The sequence below is a fragment of the Medicago truncatula genome, chromosome 7, assembly GCF_003473485.1.
Source record: "Medicago truncatula cultivar Jemalong A17 chromosome 7, MtrunA17r5.0-ANR, whole genome shotgun sequence".
Lineage (NCBI taxonomy): Eukaryota > Viridiplantae > Streptophyta > Magnoliopsida > Fabales > Fabaceae > Medicago > Medicago truncatula.
Genome location: NC_053048.1, coordinates 26,965,785 through 26,985,118, shown reverse-complemented (window position 1 = coordinate 26,985,118; position 19,334 = coordinate 26,965,785). Strand labels below are relative to the sequence as shown.

At 31.4% G+C, this 19,334-nt stretch overlaps 1 protein-coding gene across 1 annotated transcript; it reads left to right on the top strand.

The window, feature by feature from the left end:
* Window positions 1–16,554: 16,554 nt before the first annotated feature.
* Window positions 16,555–18,644, top strand: LOC25498393 (F-box/kelch-repeat protein At3g23880). The gene is made up of 2 exons (XM_013593299.1): window positions 16,555–17,046; window positions 17,994–18,644. Exons 1-2 carry the CDS (start codon window positions 16,555–16,557, stop codon window positions 18,642–18,644), a joined length of 1,143 nt encoding a protein of 380 aa, XP_013448753.1.
* The last annotated feature ends 690 nt before the right edge of the window (window positions 18,645–19,334 follow it).

The window sequence follows — 19,334 nt, the reverse complement described above, 5'->3', positions numbered from 1 at the left end:
AAGAATCTCATTCAAGTATAAGAAAATTGAAAAAATTAAGAGGAAAAAAATGGAAATGCATTGGGGTTTTTTTTACTGAAATAATGCCTTGGTTATTTTTTATTTTTTTTAAGGCTTAAATGTGTTTTTGGTCCCTTAATTATTTAATTGGTATCGTTTTGGTCCCTTAACTAAAAAAAAGATTGTTTGAGGATTTTAAGTTTTTTTTTAATCTCGTTTTGGTCCCTTCTGTTAGATTTCTGTTAAGGTTTAAAAAAAGGTTAATTCCTGGACACGTGTTACCTTGTCATTGGCTCTGAGTTTTTTTTTTTTTTTTAACAAGAAAATTATTATTATTTTTTTAAAAAAATCCCAGAGCCAATGACAACGTGACACGTGTCCCAGAGTTAACACGTGTCACCTTGTCATTGGTTCTGGGAATTTTTTACAAAAAAATAAAATATATATATATATTTAAAAAAAAATCTCAGAGCCAATGTCAAGGTAACACGTGTCCACACTTAACGTTTTTTATTAAAACTAACGGAAACCTAACAGAAGGGACCAAAACGAGACTAAAAAAAAACTTAAAATCCTCAGACAATCTCTTTTTTAGTTAAGGGACCAAAGCGATACCAATTAAATAGTTAAGGGACCAAAAGAGCATTTAAGCCTTTTTTTAAAGAAGAAAAAATACCTTAGTTATTATTAACCTAATAAAATTGATGTCTACCACTAAGAGTTTTTCTATTCACACCCTATATATTTTTTGTTACACCCAGTTTTTTTTAAAAAGTTTTTGATAATACCAAAATTGTCCTTTTATATAAATTTTCTTAAAATCTTAATTTCATTCATTGTCACTCTAAAATTTCACTCTCTTTCACCCACCAACGATCAAACAATCCTGATGTTCAATTAATCTCTATGGAAGATTAAAGAGTGAATCAAAACATCTTTCATTCATACTCGATTGCATATAAATAAGTGAATTTTTTCTTCTTTTTCAATAGCGCTGGTTTCAATTTTCTTCTTCTTGTTCAACTGCACTATACGACAGTTTCAGTTTTACATTGTTGAGGTTAACTTAAATTCAATTTAAGTAGGTTCATGTAAACATAGTTTACATAATCTACTTAAACTTAGTTTACATAACCTACTTAAACTGAGTTTAAGTATGTACACTTAAACTCAGTTTACATGACCTACTTAAACTAAGTTTACATGTACATACTTAAACTGATATTACGTATAATCATTGAACAAGATTGAACTTTTAGATGTATACTTAAACTCAGTTTAAGTAGGTCATGTAAACTCAGTTTAAGTAGGTCATGTAAACTAAGCTTAAGTAGATTACGTGTTTTTATGACCTACTTAAACTGATTTTAATTATGTACACTTAAACTTAGTTTACATGACCTACTTAAAATAAGTTTACATGTACATACTTAAACTGAGATTACGTAGAATCATTGAACAAGGTTGAACTTTTAAATGTACACTTAAACTCGGTTTACATGACCTACTTAAACTGAGTTTAAGTATGTACACTTAAACTCAGTTTACATGACCTACTGAAACTAAGTTTACATGACCTACTGAAACTGAAGAGGGATTTTAGGGTGTAACCAAGAAAAAAGGAAGATGCTTTTGAAAATTAAATTTTATGGAAGGGTAATTTTGTCATTTTGGGGTGCAACCAGGATTAATCAGGGTGTAATTATAAAAACTCTTTTACTAATATGTTTTCAGGTAATCTCTTTTTTTAGGGAAGAAATTTATTGCATTTCATTAGTTAAAATGTGTCAAATACGTGAAGGTATATCATCAACTATAATATGGGGGTTAGAATTGGATAGGGCTGCCTGAGCTAATTCGTGAGCGACCCTATTCGCTTGCCTCCTATTAAACTCGAGATGAGAGTTCTAAAATCTATTAACTAATAACCGTTTACAAACAGATATAATACAACCAAGCTCGCTATCATCATCTACATGTGAATTTATAAAATCAACAACTCTTTTGGAATCGAGAGCAAAATCCATATTATCAAACTGGAGATCTAGTACCCATTCCAAAGCTGTATGTAACCCGACAGCCTCCCCCGCATTTGTGTCACACAAGGGAGTAAACGATCCTTTTGGAAAGAACAAAATCACTTGCATCATCTCTAAGACACATTCCCAAACCTACCCTATTAAGAGAGGTAGAAAAAAAATGCGTCAATATTACATTTATACCTCCCTGATGCCGGTTTCTTTCATCTTTCGTCGTCTTGCCTTATGGGATGCGCCTGGACCGTGTTGGACTGAGAATGACTGTGAGACCTGATTATTTGGGCTGCTCTCCACTCATCCAGTAAATGTGTTGCACACTGAACTACCTGCGAGTTGGATTCATTCTGTTAATGCCAAAGTTTCAAATTTCAACTCTTCGAAAGACCCCATATTATCGTAACCATAAGCTCACACAAATATGAAGAAAATTGTTGTAAAAGAGTGAAAATAAGTGCATGTATATTATAATCTTGACGAAGCACCCTAATAATTTTCTCCCATAAATTTACATCATGTCACACTTGAACAACTTTAGGGCACTCAATGAGGATATGAATGCTATCTTCATAATTGATATTACAATGAACACAATCAAGTGGGCAAGGTACACCTCTACTACTAAGGCGAGCACATGTTGGGAAGCAACCACGACACACACGCCATAAAAAATTCTTGACTTTGGGAGGCACCTTTTGTTGGAACAAAATGTGTTTCACAATGAACCTTAATAAGTTTTGATGATAACAAGGTATAAAAAATTGTCAATTGGTTATTGCTAATAATTGTTCAAGTGTACAGGACCAAAGGCTACTCAAGTTATTTCAATAGGTCTTGGAAGAACAATGGAAAGAAAAAGAAATTCTAAGCATCTGAAGAAAACTGCGTCTGAAGCTGAAGTGCATCTGAAGTGATGACGTCATCAGAAGCAGAAGGTAATCAGAAGCAAGGTTTTCATCAGAAGCGAAGTCATCACCAGAAGCTACATTTAATCCATATATTCAAACTGAAGATCCAAAGTAGCTGTTTCTCATTTCAATCTCATCTAAGAAGAACGAAGAATTGAAAGGAAGGTATCAACGGTCATTTGGACAACGCTGAGCATTTGTCCTTCGTTAACAGAGTTGACAAAGTACAAGTGTACAATCACTACCTCCACTACTCTGTTTTGTCCACGCTACAAGACAAGACAACAGCTATGCCTGCAAAATTTGTGCCTTCAAGATGAGAATGAATTTGAAGCTAATTCTTCAAAGGACTACACCCAAATCAGGCAAAGGATTACTGGTGAATGATCAAAGGATTTCAAACGACTCTTTAGACGTGCTAATTATCTCAACGTCTCTTTCACGCCTCTATATAAAGGAGTGAAGACTTGAAGATTGTGCAGTGAGACATACAAGTTAAAAAGCGCCAAAACTCTGTCAATTTGATTCTACAAAGCACACTGAATTTCTGCACTGATTTGATACATCTTAGAAATTCAAAAGTCTAGAGTCTTAATTGTATTGTATTGTGAACCCCACTGATTGTATATCAAGTGTTCGAGTCAAACTTAATTCATTGTATTTTTGTTTGATCAGAAGCCTCTTGCCTGCGTGCTTGAGCATTAGAAGACTCTTGCTTAGTGCTTGAGCATTGGAAGACTCTTGCGTGTGTGCTTGAGCATTTTTGAGAAGTCTCATACTTAGAGAGTATTGAGCATTTGTAATCTTTGTGATTATAGTGAAATCTCCTTGGAAGTGCAAGGGGGACTGGACTACTTCCGTTTTGTGGAAGGAACCAGGATAACTGCTTGTGTCTTTGTCTTTCTTTTCTCTGCTCTGTTCTTTTCCGCTGCAATCTGATTCTGATTATTTCATCAGAAGCACTCACAAACTGCTTCTGAAGTTTCTTCAGAAGAAGTATTTTTAGAGAGAAAAAGAAAACACAATTCAACCCCCCCTTCTTGTGTTTTTCACACCTTCACCTTTAACTTCCATATTAATTTCCATCAGCCAGGGACATGCAAATGAGAATTATCTGCAATTTCAAACACGCATATACGGTATGCACTTCGAACAAAATACTTTCCACTCTTATCCCCTTTCCAAATTAATTTATCTTCCGTAACAAGATGTTGTAGCGGTGTGTTAAGGATACGTTGTGCACTGGCGCATCAAATAAATTATAAATTAGGGGATCTTTCTAAACCTTCAAATCCAGGTCAATAAAATCACACAATTTCACCTACAACAAAGGCTCAAATATTGAATTAGTCGTGGACAAGGACAATCCGTCTTTAAGCCAGGGAGCACCCAAAAAAGGTATATTAGCTCCTGAGCCTACAGGCCATAGCGCATCATGTTTTACCATAATTTTAGCACTAAAAATACTCCTGTAAACATAACTTGGATTATGTCCAATACTAGACTGAATAAAACTAGAGTTAGAAAAATATCGTGCCTTAAACAAACGAGAAACAAGGCTAGTGGGGTCAGTTTGAAATCTCCAACCTTGTTTACCTAACATAGCCATAATAAAAGATGTCAAGTCCTTAAACCTCATACCTCCAAAACAATTATGAACAGACAACTTTTCCAAAGACATCCGGTGTAACCCACGTCGCGTGTTACCACCATGACCCCACCAAAAAGCATTGATATTTTTTCAATAACATCAACTAGTTTAGAAGGGAGCAAAAATACACTCATAATATAAGATGAAATAGATTGGAGTATCGATTTGATCATTACCTCTCTACCAACCTTGGATACTCACATGCTACTCCAACTATTAATTTTGTGGCAAATACACTCCTTAATGAAACCAAATGTTGCCTCTTTGCTTCAATCCACCATAGATAGAAGACCAAGATATTTGCCTGTTTCCATTACCGCTCTGACTCCAAGGATGTTGGTGATGGTATCCTTCATAGGAGATGGAACAACAATGTTAAAGAAAACTTCAGACTTTGGAAGGCTAATGGCTTGATCGGACGCTAATTCATATGTATGAAGAATGTTTCATAACTTGTGCTTCCTTCTGTAACGCCCTCTTTAATTATTTGATTATTTTAATAAGTTTAGAATATACTTATATGATTATGTGATTTATTAAGTGGCTTATTCTATTATTTAATGGAATAGGATTTGAAAATAAAATAAGATTAAAGTTGAGGGGGCTGTTTTGGAAATTAGATGGGTGATATTTTGTTAAGTTATATGTTATTCGTTGTAGAAATATATATGATTTGTTGTAGAAATATATATATATATATATATATATATATATATATATATATATATATATATGATTTGTTGTAAAAATATATATTATTTTGTGTAGAAATATATGTTATTTGGTGAAGAAATATTATGTTATTTGTTGTAGAAATATATATGATTTGTTGTAGAAATATGTATGATTTGTTGTAGAAATATATATATGTTATTTGTTGTAGAAATATATGTTATCTGGTGTAGAAATATATTTCTTATTTGGTGTAGAAATATATATATGTTATAGAAATATATTTGTTATAGAGATATAATTGTTATTTGTTATATAAATATTTTATATATATATATATTAGAATAGAATATTGAGATTTTGGTAGGCTATCTAATATATTTCTGTACTGAATAATATATTTTTGTACTTAATATAATATATTTTGGTACTCAATTGATATATTTAATTACTAGATCTAATAGGTGCATTACTTGTTTCCAAAGTTTCTCACTTATTAGTTGTAAACTATCTCTATAAATAGAGAACTCACACAGTGCATTCTACACACCGAAATTCACAGTTGATGCTTCGTGTGCTTTTCTTCTCTTCTCCCTCTTTTGACTTGTGTTGACGAGTCTTTCTTCTTTTTCTACTCCTTTCTGTCCCTTCGGAATTAAAAGTGTTCTTAAGACCATAATCCCTCTTCGGTTTAATATCCTTTTAGAGAAGAGAAAGCGGTAGAGTCCTTCGTCGATCAATCCAAGGTAAGGGTGAGACTAACATTCAATAATCTTAAGTCATTGATTCTGAAAATTGGATTTAATATGTTGTAAGTTTTAGTTTTGAGAATTTGGAAATTAGGATTAAAGTTGATTATTTGATGATTTTCTAAAATAATATTTTGGGTCATGTTTTATATGATTTTGAGTCTCTTTTGATGTATATAAATGTTTAGATAAACTTTGGGATCAAATTTGGGCATAGGGAAGTTAAAATTGGGATTTTGGGGTGAAAAATGGTTTTTTCCCGAGTTGCTATCTGACAGCATGTCTTGTTTCATGTTCTTGCGTCTTTTTCACACGTTTCTCTTTTGAATTAGCCTTTGGTGTAAACATGAAAGTTGTAGATAATTGTGTTAGCTTTCCAGTGGCGCCGGTTTGACTTTAAAATGATTTTCATAACTGTTTCTAAGTTAATCCAAAACTTATGGAATAATTCCAAACCTCAAAACTAGGAGTACTAGGTGTTTAATTAAGGGGTTTAACAGTATTTAACATGTGTTGTGATGGATCTAATTTGCTCGGACGTGAATATCTTTGTTGAATAATTTGAGATACATATATTATGTGAATATTGTAAGATATAGACATAATGTTGTTCATGATTGATGATTTATTATATGAATGTATATGTTGATGAATATGATTTGATGTTGATGGTAATGTAATATATTTGTATATGCATTATGTGAATTATATAAGATGTTTAAGTTGTTGTTGATTATCATTTGATGTTGTTATGTCTTGAGATATTTATGTGCTGCCTATGTTGCTGTTGTTGGTTATGTGAAATATTTATATGGCTTATGTGGAAAATGTACGATGTTTAAGTTGTTGTTGATTACAATTTGAGCTTTGTCCTCACCACGAATTGAACTTTGTCCTCACCACGATACGAATTGAGCTTTGTCCTCACCACGATTTGAACTTTGTCCTCACCACGATGCCTTAAAAGTATATTAATACTATGATGTTGGGGGCTCATGCCCTGAATTGATACCATATGCATATAAGAGGTCTAAGTTGCATAGTCGAGTTGGAGTTGAATTTGTCGAGTCAAAGTCGTTGTTGATGAATTATCATCCATGAGTTGTTAAGTTGTTGATGAATTATCATCTATGAGTTGTTGAGTTGTCTTCTACCCATGTGTTGTTAAAGAAGTACCTATGAAGATTATATGATGTGAATTATATGATGTTGACTAAGATGTTGCTATGTTATCTATGATATTGATTATGATATTGTTATTTTGTTATGATGTTGTTTATGATACTGATTATTATGTGATGTTATTATTAAGATAATGTTTATGTTGTATTGTATATAATTATTATTATTAAGTGATGATTATGTTGTATTAGATATGATTATTATTATTAAGTGAATATTACGTTATGTTGTTGTTATATTTTTATAAGATGATGAATATGTTGTTGTATATTTTTATAAGATGATGAATATGTTGTTATTATAAGATGATGAATAGTTGTTGATATATTATTATAAGATGATGATTATATTGTGTTGTTTAAGTTATTAGTGATGATGATTACATGATGTTATCTATGAGTTGTTAAATGTACTTGATGATGGTTATGTTAAGTTGATAAGTTGTCTTTTATTCATGAATTGATAATTAGAAGTTGGTTGAGTTATTAAGAATTATTACATGAAGGATTATTATTATTAATAGAGGAAATTATTTATGTTGTTAAATATAATTAATGAATTATATGCTTGATATTATTGTTTTGTGAAATCTCACCCCTTCTGCTTGAAAATGTTCGTATGAGTAACTTGCAAGTAACCAAGAATAGTCGATGTCGTGTGAAGTTACTCTCTCGTGTGTCTTAGGTGCTCTGATACGTAACGGGATGGGAACTTTGTTATTGCTTTTCTCTTCCTTACGTAATGCTTTTGAAGATTTATGACTATATTTTTAGCTTGGATTTTTATGAGACATTTATGAAGAGGCCTTCGTGCCAAAGACTGTTTTGTTATTGAATTTTAAAGGATAAATAGTTATTCATTCAGTTTATGATTTTAAGAAAAGAATGTGACATTCTGTTTATGTGAATACTCTGATTATTTTTATGAAATTTTTATGTTGGGAAAACCGGATGTTACAATTGGTATCAGAGCAAGTCGGTCCGTCCGACCAAGTAGTTGAGTCGAGTTGTGTCAAGTAATAGTTGTATTACTGTCTTTATGTTGTTTGATTGGTTGTTGTTGTGTTTCTGATTAATAGTTATGTTTATTATGTGATCATGTTTGATTGACTAACTTTGATGTAGTTTGCGTGTTTTGTTGAAAGGTTCTATTTAACTATATATGGTTTATTATGGTTATGCAATAATTGAATTTATTCTTGTGTGCTTTGAATTTCGAGGACGAAATTCTTTTAAGGGGGGAGAGTTGTAACGCCCTCTTTAATTATTTGATTATTTTAATAAGTTTAGAATATATTTATATGATTATGTGATTTATTAAGTGGCTTATTCTATTATTTAATGGAATATGATTTGAAAATAAAATAAGATTAAAGTTGAGGGGGCTGTTTTGGAAATTAGATGGGTGATATTTTGTTAAGTTATATGTTATTCGTAGTAGAAATATATATGATTTTTTGTAGAAATATATATATGATTTGTTGTAAAAATATATGTTATTTTGTGTAGAAATATATGTTATTTGGTGAAGAAATATTATGTTATTTGTTGTAGAAATATATATGATTTGTTGTAGAAATATGTATGATTTGTTGTAGAAATATATATATGTTATTTGTTGTAGAAATATATGTTATTTTGTGCAGAAATATATGTTATATGGTGTAGAAATATATTTCTTATTTGGTGTAGAAATATATATATGTTATAGAAATATATTTGTTATAGAGATATAATTGTTATTTGTTATATAAATATTTTATATATATATTAGAATAGAATATTGAGATTTTGGTAGGCAATCTAATATATTTCTGTACTGAATAATATATTTTTGTACTTAATATAATATATTTTGGTACTCAATTGATATATTTAATTACTAGATCTAATAGGTGCATTAGTTGTTTCAAAAGTTTCTCACTTATTAGTTGTAAACTATCTCTATAAATAGAGAACTCACACAGTGCATTCTACACACCGAAATTCACAGTTGATGCTTCGTGTGCTTTTCTTCTCTTCTCCCTCTTTTGACTTGTGTTGACGAGTCTTTTTTCTTTTTCTACTCCTTTCTGTCCCTTCGGAATTAAATGTGTTCTTAAGACCATAATCCCTCTTCGGTTTAATATCCTTTTAAAGAAGAGAAAGCGGTAGAGTCCTTCGTCGATCAATCCAAGATAAAGGTGGGACTAACATTCAATAATCTTAAGTCATTGATTCTGAAAATTGAATTTAATATGTTGTAAGTTTTAGTTTTGAGAATTTGGGATTTAGGGTTAAAATTGATTATTTGATGATTTTTTAAAATAATGTTTTGGGTCAAGTTTTATATGATTTTGAGTCTCTTTTGATGTATATAAATGTTTAGACAAACTTTGGGATCAAATTTGGGCATAGGGAAGTTAAAATTAGAATTTTGGGGTGAAAAATGGGTTTTTCCCGAGTTGCTATCTGATAGCATAGTGTACTTGTCTCCATTGAACCTAAGACGTGATGCTACTCAAGTATGGGTTGAGATTCCACCATTGATGATCAATTTAATTTAAAAACATCTTTTAAAATTTTCCCAAGTACTTGTCTATCGTAAGCCTTGCTAATATCTAACTTAAGTGCAACATTCTTATTTCTTATTCTCTTGCTTACCTTCATGTGATGTACTAATTCAATGGCAATCATGGCATTATCAAGTATGGAGCACCCTGGTACAAAACATGATTGATTTTCAGAGATACACTTATGTAAAATATAAGTCTATTAGCAAGTACCTTTGTCACTAATTTATACAAGACATTACACAAAGCTATAGGTCTCCAATCCCTCATAGAATTCTGCTTATTACCTTTGGGAATCAACGCAATATTTGTGGAATTCAGGGACGATGGAAATTGATTATTATTAAGCAACACACAACATTCCTGAAAAATGTCAGAATTACACATCGACCAAAAATGCTGAAAAAAGACCGGATTAAAGCCATCCAGACTAGGACATTTATTTGGATGCATTGAAAACATAGCGTCCTTAAGTTCATGTGCCTAAAAAGGGAAGGTTAGTAAAACATTATCATCATCAAAGACACATTTTTCTATAATTTCAACCACTGGTGCACGGATGCTATTATTCTCCAAAAATAAATTCGCAAAATAATCTTTCGCTACCTGACACATTCCATGTTCATCAGAAATACAAATCCCCACATCATTTTCCAGGGAGGTGATACGGTTTACCTTTTTTCTAAACGTGGCAGAAGCATGAAAAAATTTGGTGAGCATTCTAAACGTGATAAGCCTTGAATGTATTATTAATTTGAAGTGTGAGCATTTTACACCTTTGGATTGACCAATCCAAAGTTGTAAAAAATCCTGAAAATTTTGAAGTATACATTTGACACATCATGATTGGAAAATCTGGAGAGGATCAAAATTAGCAAACAAAAGGGAGAAATAGCGACGAAGTTGGTTTCGCTTGATAATTCTTTTTCGTGTGATTTTGTACATTCTTTAGTTTAGCTAAATGATTTTGACCTGCTCATAACAAAAGAAGTAACGATTAGTAATCTCAATTCTTAGAATCATTTTGAATTCTCGCTTGTTTCATACAAAGTATTCTAATTTGCAGTTATTCTTAAAATAGATACTTTTTATGACATTTTCCTCAGAATATATATTCTAAACTCAGTATGCCTGCTACTTCGATTTTAATGCAAGTGTAACTTTTCCAGTATAAAATTAGTTGCTGGATTACATCTGAAGTTCTTTGCCATTATTGCCATGGCATATCCTATAATGTTTATTTGATTCTGATATCAATCGAAGACAATCTGACAAAAATGTAGATTGTTACTTTTTTTCCTCGCAATCCATGAACAATCGTTATGGTGATAGATTAGGTATAACGACTTCCGAGAACAATTGTTATGTCTCAACTCTCAAGGTAGTTATTCAAACTGCGCAATGGCAATCAGCTTAAAATTTGTGATGCAAACCATTTTTTTTAAGATTCAGTCAATTATTTGCTTTTAAAGAACATAACTAAAATGTCATTGTTATGATTAGATTTCTTGGATTTATCAGAAACTTTGCTATCAGCCTATTATTAAAACAAACATTAACCATTTGTAAGAGAATTATGACAATTTGGCTTAATTGTTTAACTGGGAGGAAGACTAAATAAATTAAGGTTGAGAAGAGAACAAATATGTCTTGGTAAAAAAAGAGAAGAAACATGCCATTCTATAAAATTTTCCATTGAATTCCTATGAGTACTAGGTTGAGTGATATAAGTTTAATTAGTGTTTCTCTTATATTGCGGTTTGATTCGGTTGGGTTGCTAAAATAAAAACCACAAACCAAACCAAAACATATGTTTGAGTTAAAAAATGATATAAATACATCTGAACCAAACGAAGTTTTTGCGGTTTTCGATTTGGATTGGTCTAGTTTGCGGTTTTTCTTTTGGGTTGATTCAGTTTTGAACACCCATAGTTTCATCATATGGATTTGAGGAGTTTTATTTGAACAGCCAATTTGGTTGACAACCATAATTTACAAGGAAAAAATAGGTATTTGTACATAAACCAAAACAATAGAGAGATAAAGTAAAAAATAAAGTGAGTATGAGAGAAAAAATCGTCACAAAAGTTGTCACCAAATATCATTTCTCTATTGATTTTTTTTCAAGATTTCTCTATGGATTTTAAATTGAGACAAAAAAAAACTAACCACATTAGGGTACCGTTTGGTAAGACTTTTTTTTTTTCGATCAAAAAGCTACTTTAAAACAAAGTTAAAATAAAGGCATTTAAGGAAAAAGCTAAAGCTATTTGGTTTCTTTATTATTATTTTTTTAGTTTTAAAGTTTTTTTTAATTTAAAAGTTGTTTGGCAAAATATTGTACAAAACTTTGAATTTATTATTTTTTTGGTGGTATCCAGGGTTCGAACCCGGACCTTGCACATATTTATGCACTGTCTATATCAACTGAACTAAGCTCACGGGGACAAAATTTTGAATTTATTATGAATTAACATAATAAATAAAAAATGTTTAAAATATAAAAGATATATTTTTTTTTACAAATACTGTATTTACTCAATGACGTTTATTTCCAGTCGAATGAATTAAGGAGGCTCAAATAATGAACATACAAATATAAAAGATATTTGTATCATTATATAAAGGACTTGTTAAATATTTGAATAGGAGAAATAATTTAAGGAGGCTCAAATAATAACATAAATATTATCAAAATAGTTTGGAAAATTAAAAACATAAATCATCTTGTGAAAAAAAAAGCATAAATCATCTTGTGAAAAAAAAACATAAATCATCACAAAATCAAACATTTTTACTCTCCATCAACGCAACTCCTATTTGATTTCTAACTCTATTCATGTAGCCTCCATCTTGTACTATTCATGGATTATATGAACCGATTTCTTCATTATATTGCTTTCTTTGTCACGCTAAATCATATGATTATTTTATTATGTTTGTTTGTATAATTTTGACTAATTTTTTTTAAATATTAATGAAAATTATTGATATATTGATTTATAAACAAAATACTGTCAACGCATATAACAAAATTATTTTTGAACTCAACATATTCTAATTTGCCTGCGTATAAAATTAAAATAAAATAATGATAATTTATTGTTTATTTTAATAGTAATTAGTAACATCATAACATAAATGTATAAATGACATGTTATGTATAAGAAACATTGCTATGATTACGATAAAAGAATATATTTAAAAACTACATTTTTCATAAAGACTTCATCTTCTCCTTCTATTTTCCGTTCTTTAACGAGAACTTTTGTTGAATTTTGAGAAACTCATCTTGATAAAGCTACATATAATTGACCATGGCTGAAAACATGTTGTGGAAGTAGATTTTGACATTGGTAATAGCAAAACTTAGTATAACGGGAAACTGTTTTCTACTAAGCACAAAGGGAAGTCATGAATTCATATTTGTTTTTAATTTAATTATGGGCAAACATGCTCTTTTTCCAGCATAGCTTTCTGTTAGGATTTCCACATCCAACATATTCTTAAAGAAACCACGACATAACAATCGTGTTTCATTACACAGGTCATATCTAGGGTCTATGTTTCGCAACAAAATCAGAGATACACCTTTTTTTACCTTTAAAATATGTGGTGGAATACTTCTTTGAGTAGTTGAGTTTAGAAATTCTTGTTGATATAAGTTATGAGTATCCCCTTCAACCTTGTCAAATGATAACAAATTATGTTCTTCTCCTGAAAGTTGATTGATAAATAATATTTAATATAGTGCTAACAATTTTTTTCTAAAATATTTTGAGTCATAATATTTTTTTAGAGGATTTAAAGTCCAACCTTTAACATTATTTTTTGCTCACGTTTGTTACTAGTTTATTTTGAGTCCTAATATATTTTAAAGAGGATTTAAAGTCCAACCTCTAATATTATTTTTTACCCACGTTTGTTACTAATATATTTTTTAGAGTATTTAAAGTCCAATCTTTAACATTATTTTTTGCCTACGTTTGTTACTAATCTTTTTGTTTAAAGTCCAATCTTTAACATTATTATTAGTCCAATCTTTAACATTATTATTTTTTGCTCACATTTGTTACTAATCTTTTTTAGAGGATTTAAAGTTAAATCTTTAACATTATTTTTTGCTCACGTTTGTTACTAATATTATTTTTAGAGGATTTAAAGTCCAATCTTTAACAATATTTTTTGTTCACATTTGTTACTAATATTTTCTTAGAGGATTTAAAGTCTATTATTTAATATTATTTTTTGCTGACGTTTGTTACTAATCTTTATTTAGAGGATTTAAAGTCTAATCTTTACCATTATTTTTTGTCACTAATCCATGCCACTAATCTCCTTCACTTCTTCACAACTTTTAATTTATTTTTAAAGCTCTTTCTTTTAACTTGAGTTTTAAAGTAGCTTTTAGACCATAGAAAAGTCAGGCCAAACGCACCCTAAGAAGAAGTGAAGGAGAAAATAAGTGTGGCCAACGGGCTCTAAATTTATTATTATTTATTTGTTACATGTGTTATTTGTATTTAAAATTAAAATTAAATATTAAGGGTATTTCTGAAAAGAAAAGTCCAACCGAAAAGTGTGTTGAATAAATTAAATTTATTTTTATCTATTTGTTACATGTGTTATTTGTATTTAAAAATAAAATTAAATATTAAGGGTATTTTTGGAAAGTAAAGTCCAACCGAAAACTGTGTTGAAATGTGTAGTTTTCTTTATATATAATATTTTTTTGGTGGTGGCGGGTTCAAACCCCCGACCTTGCATATATTATCAACTGAGCTAAGCTCACGAGGACTCTTTTTATTTAGTATAGATAGATATATATGGATTTTAAATGACTAATACCTCAAAATAGTCCTTGAATTTTGAAAAATCGGCCAATTTCGTCCCTGAATTTTTCGAAATATCAAATTAGTCCCTGAATTTACAAAATGTCAATCAAATTAGTCCCTCCGTTAATTTGGTCCGTTAACGGAGGTGACGTGTCACGTTAACCTCTGACAAAGCTTACCACGTCAGATGACACGCAAGCAGGGACCAAACTGATTGATTTACACAAAATTTTGAAGGACGAAATTGATGGATTTACACAAAATTCCAAGGACCAAATTGATGGATTTTCAGAAAATTGGCAACGGCTCTTTTCCTTCTTTGTGAGTAACGGCTCTTTCTTCACTTCCTCATTAAGGACTATTTCTTCCCCAAATATATAAATTTGGAACCCTAATGTTATAATTCCTTACATAGAGTTCAAAATCTCCAAAATTTCTTCCATAAATTGATGTAAAATTTCTTCCCCAAAAACATATCGGTAGATTCAGTGTTTGGAATCATTTCATAACATAATGTATTGGTTCGAAATTTCTTCCCCACTTGTAGATTCAGTGTTTAGAATTGATGGGCGGTGCGCGGATGGGCAAAAACAACTACAACAACCGGTATTCATCTTCAAGCTCTATGTACAATGATGATGTGAGAGAGCTTCAATGTTGGTGTCCTAGAATTTGTGTTGTAAGAAGAGCAAACACTGTCAATAATCCAGGAAGGCCTTTCTATGCTTGCCCTCTGCATAAGTTTTGTTTAACAATGGTTATTTGATGTCAAAAAAAAATCAATCACATTGGTCCTTGAATTATAATCATATCCATCATTTCGATCCTCAAATTAATGAAAATACCATCAAATTGGTCCTTGAATTATCATAACAGAGATCAATGTGATCCTCTGCAACGTTTCACCATCTTCTCAATGTCCCACAAGCATAACTGATCAACATCCATTTTCTCCCAAACACAAAACTCACTATCGACGTATTGCAGCCTCCGGTACTCATCTCGCTCTAAACAACCACCGTGATGCAAAATTACCGTAATAGAGTCTTCCATCCTGCGAATTATGCTAACATCGTCAAAATCAAAAGCAAAACAACATAAAAAATGCAAATCAGACTTCAATACGAACCTCAACAAACCCTTTTTATAATTTGTTTAAATCAGGACGTGATTTCGTTCAAAAACGCAATCAAACACACAACAATCACAAACAAACAACAACGAAACATGATATGAAGTTAAAAGTTGAAAAATAATGCCTAAAATTAAAACCAAAAATCACAAAAAAAACAGACACAAAACAGGGACAAACGAACAAGAGTGAATGGAAAACAAAGTTTAATGGCTATACCTTGACAAACCACAAAATCTGACTTCAAAACCGAATCTTTTCCAAGGATGATCGCCGGTGATGATGATGATTTTGGTGAAGTGAAGAGGGTGACAGTTTAGGCGGGAAGGTGAAAGGTTAGGGACTTGTTTGATGCTTCTGAGTGAAAATGTGAGGATGAAAGTGAATGGTAATAGAGGGGTATAATTGGAAACACAGGAAAAAAGAGACTGAAATGTTAAATATCGAATTTTGACAATTTCCATCAGTTTAGTCCTTGTACACGTGGCTGACACATCATCACTATTAACGGACATTTTGGACGGAGGGACTGATTTGATGGACGTCTGCAAAATTCAGGGACTAATTTGATATTTCGAAAAATTCAGGTACGAAATTGGCCGATTTTTCAAAATTCAAGGACTATTTTGAGGTATTAGTCGATTTTAAATTGAGAAGAAAAAAATAAAACTACATTAAATACAACGAGATGGTTGGGCCGGATGAGGCAATACCATATTTTTTTAACCTATGATGAGTGGAACATTAGGGCTTAAGGCTTGCGGAAGTTAACTGACGGGTGATAATATATATAGCTTGTAGTATTCACGTGGTTTTCAATTACCTTAGGGTTTACAGGATGACTTCTCTGCCGATTCTTCCTTCTGATCTCTTAATCGAAATCCTTTCATGGCTTCCGGCGAAATCTCTTGTGAGATTCAGGCGCGTTTCCAAATACTGGAAATCACTCATCTCTAACACAACTTTCGCAAAACTTCACCTTCAAAGATCACCCAAACATACACACACCCTACTTACATCAAGCAAAAAGGTCTACTTAAACGGTTATAAAGACTATTATAGGGTCCTAACACCATACAAGGTGCGTCCATTACTTGAACACCCTTCCTCCATCCTCATCAAAGATGAATGCCGCCGTTTCAACACGCGTTCTGATCCAATTGGCTCTGCCAACGGCCTGGTTTGTATGATTAGTGACAAATATCGAGAATTTTGGGTTTTATTCTGGAACCCTACTTTACGATTGACGTCCAAAAATTCACCAAGTTTGATCATCCCTGATGTTCCGCACCTTGGCTTCGGCTATGATGATTCAAATGACACATACAAGGTTAGTCAAATTTCAACTTCGAGCTCTGTCATCTCGCATATTTCAGTTTTATAATATTACCTACAATCCAAAATATAAGATATAAGCAAAAATTGGGTAACAACAAAAATTAATGTATTTGGTTCACAATTTATATCATATATAGAATCGGAGGGAGTATCTATGTTTTGGGTTTAGGGTTGGTTTTCTAGATTTCAGTTTCAATATTGATGATATATGTTTTTAAATTAAAATTGATAGCATCTATGTTTAGAGTTTAGGGTTCAATATCAATGAACTGAAGAACTGGTTTAGTTCCGTTTGAGAAAACTAGAATTCGGTTAGGTTTGGTTTTCTTATCTGAACCAACACCCCTAGGTTGTACCCTCTTGGAGGTATAAGACACTTGTACTATACACAACCATAGTGCTTAAGCTCTAGCTTCTGTTTTTCAATCAATTGTTGGAGTTGTAAAAAATAAGCGGGTTACAAATAGAGCAGAACATGTAAATAAACAAACAATCATTGAAAATTTTGGGTTTTAGAGGATACAGTTCGCTAGTTTAAGCACATAGTTTATACCTTGTTTGGATAATTAACTTAATTAAATTCTTATAACATAAACTCTTATTATACAAGCGTTTATGTATAAGCAATTTGTTTCACAAAAGATAAAATGAACTCAAATTGCTTTCATCGAAGATATAATTGTTGTTTTGTTATACAAGTGTGTATGCATAAGTTATTTCTATTGCAAAAGATAAAATAAATTCAAATTTCTTTCATCTAAGATATAAGCTGTTTCGATAAGCTATCTTGGAGAGATGTGGAAATAAGTTGAAAACACTTTCTGAATATGTCACAAGCTGTTTCCATATGCTCATATTCAAGGAGATAATCACAAATAAGTCAATCCAAACATGCTCATAGTATTGTTTGAATAATTTGCTATTTACTCTTAATACAAGGTAGTGGCAGTGTTTTGGGATTCTACCACACAGGAAATGCAAGGGCGGGTTCATTGCATGGGTGATAATTGTTGGAGGAAGATTATAGTTTGCCCCACTTTTCCAATTCTACTGGATTACAATCAGATTGGATCATTTGTGAGTGGTAATGTTAACTGGTTAGCATTGCACAACTCAAAATTTCATGAATATGAATGGGAAAATGTTACCATCAATCAGTTAGCTATTTTTTCACTTGATCTACAAAAGGAGACATGCAAGTATACGTTGTTGCCTGATGGTTTTAGTGAACTTCCCGAAGATGAACCAAGGCTTACTGTTTTGAGGGGCTGCCTATGCTTTTATTATGATTATATGAGAACCCATTTTGTTTTGTGGGAAATGAGAGAGTTTGGGGTTCAAGAGTCTTGGACTCGGTTGGTGAATGTTAGCTATGCGCATCTTCAAATTAAGGAGCCTAATGGATTGTTGGTACCGGTGTGTCTGTCCGAAAATGGTGATGTCCTGATGCTGGCTAATAACAATCAAAATGATGTTATTAAGTATAATCAGAGAGATAATAGAATTGAATATGTTGAACTTCCTAACACAATTTTTGATGCTCATGAGCATATGCAGAGCTTGGTTTTGCCTCGTCCTTGTCCAAATTAAGCTGCAATGCAACAACTATTTATTTTTCTGAATTTATTTTAGATTATGTAAGTGGCATGTTTACGATTGATGGTTACTTAATTGTGTTTTCCTTGGCTAGTTTTACAATTTTGTTGGATGATTCCGTTGGCAGTTTTTTGCTAGTTGTTGGATCAAAATCTTTAGATTGGATTATGATGTTTTAATTTTATGTCAATTAGTTTTGAACTTATTGCAGATAAAATAAACTGAGTTAATTTTTGTTTCTCCATTTGCTATTTATTTCATTTGCTCCAAACTTTTTGTATCGATAAGAATTACAAGATATTGGTGGTTTTCTTCTGCATTATTTCATTAGACCTGTTGCTAATATGAAAACTTGAAACCATATCCGCATGCCCAACTTAAACACACGTTACAGTCAATCATTATATCGATTGGAAGAAAACCAATTAATTATACATAGAGATAAACTTCATGTATTTCTAAAATTGTTTCGATCATAAAGATATTTCCCCACCAAAATCAAAACTGGATCATTATTCATTCTTCTGAGTTACACGGCATATACCGTATATAAACGCAGTTAAACTTTTTTCAATTCTACACATGACAGTCGGATGACTAGAGAAGTTTCTTAATGGGAATGGAGAATCAGATGTATTCGTAGGACATTACTCCCTATGCTTACTTGATCAATTTCATCTAATG

Excerpts from the sequence above, each read along its gene's own strand:
- LOC25498393 (XM_013593299.1), top strand. The coding sequence starts at position 16,555 with ATGACTTCTCTGCCGATTCTTCCTTCTGATCTCTTAATCGAAATCCTT. Across the intron at positions 17,047-17,993 it reads ATTCAAATGACACATACAAG|GTAGTGGCAGTGTTTTGGGA; the intron begins GTTAGTCAAATT and ends TCTTAATACAAG.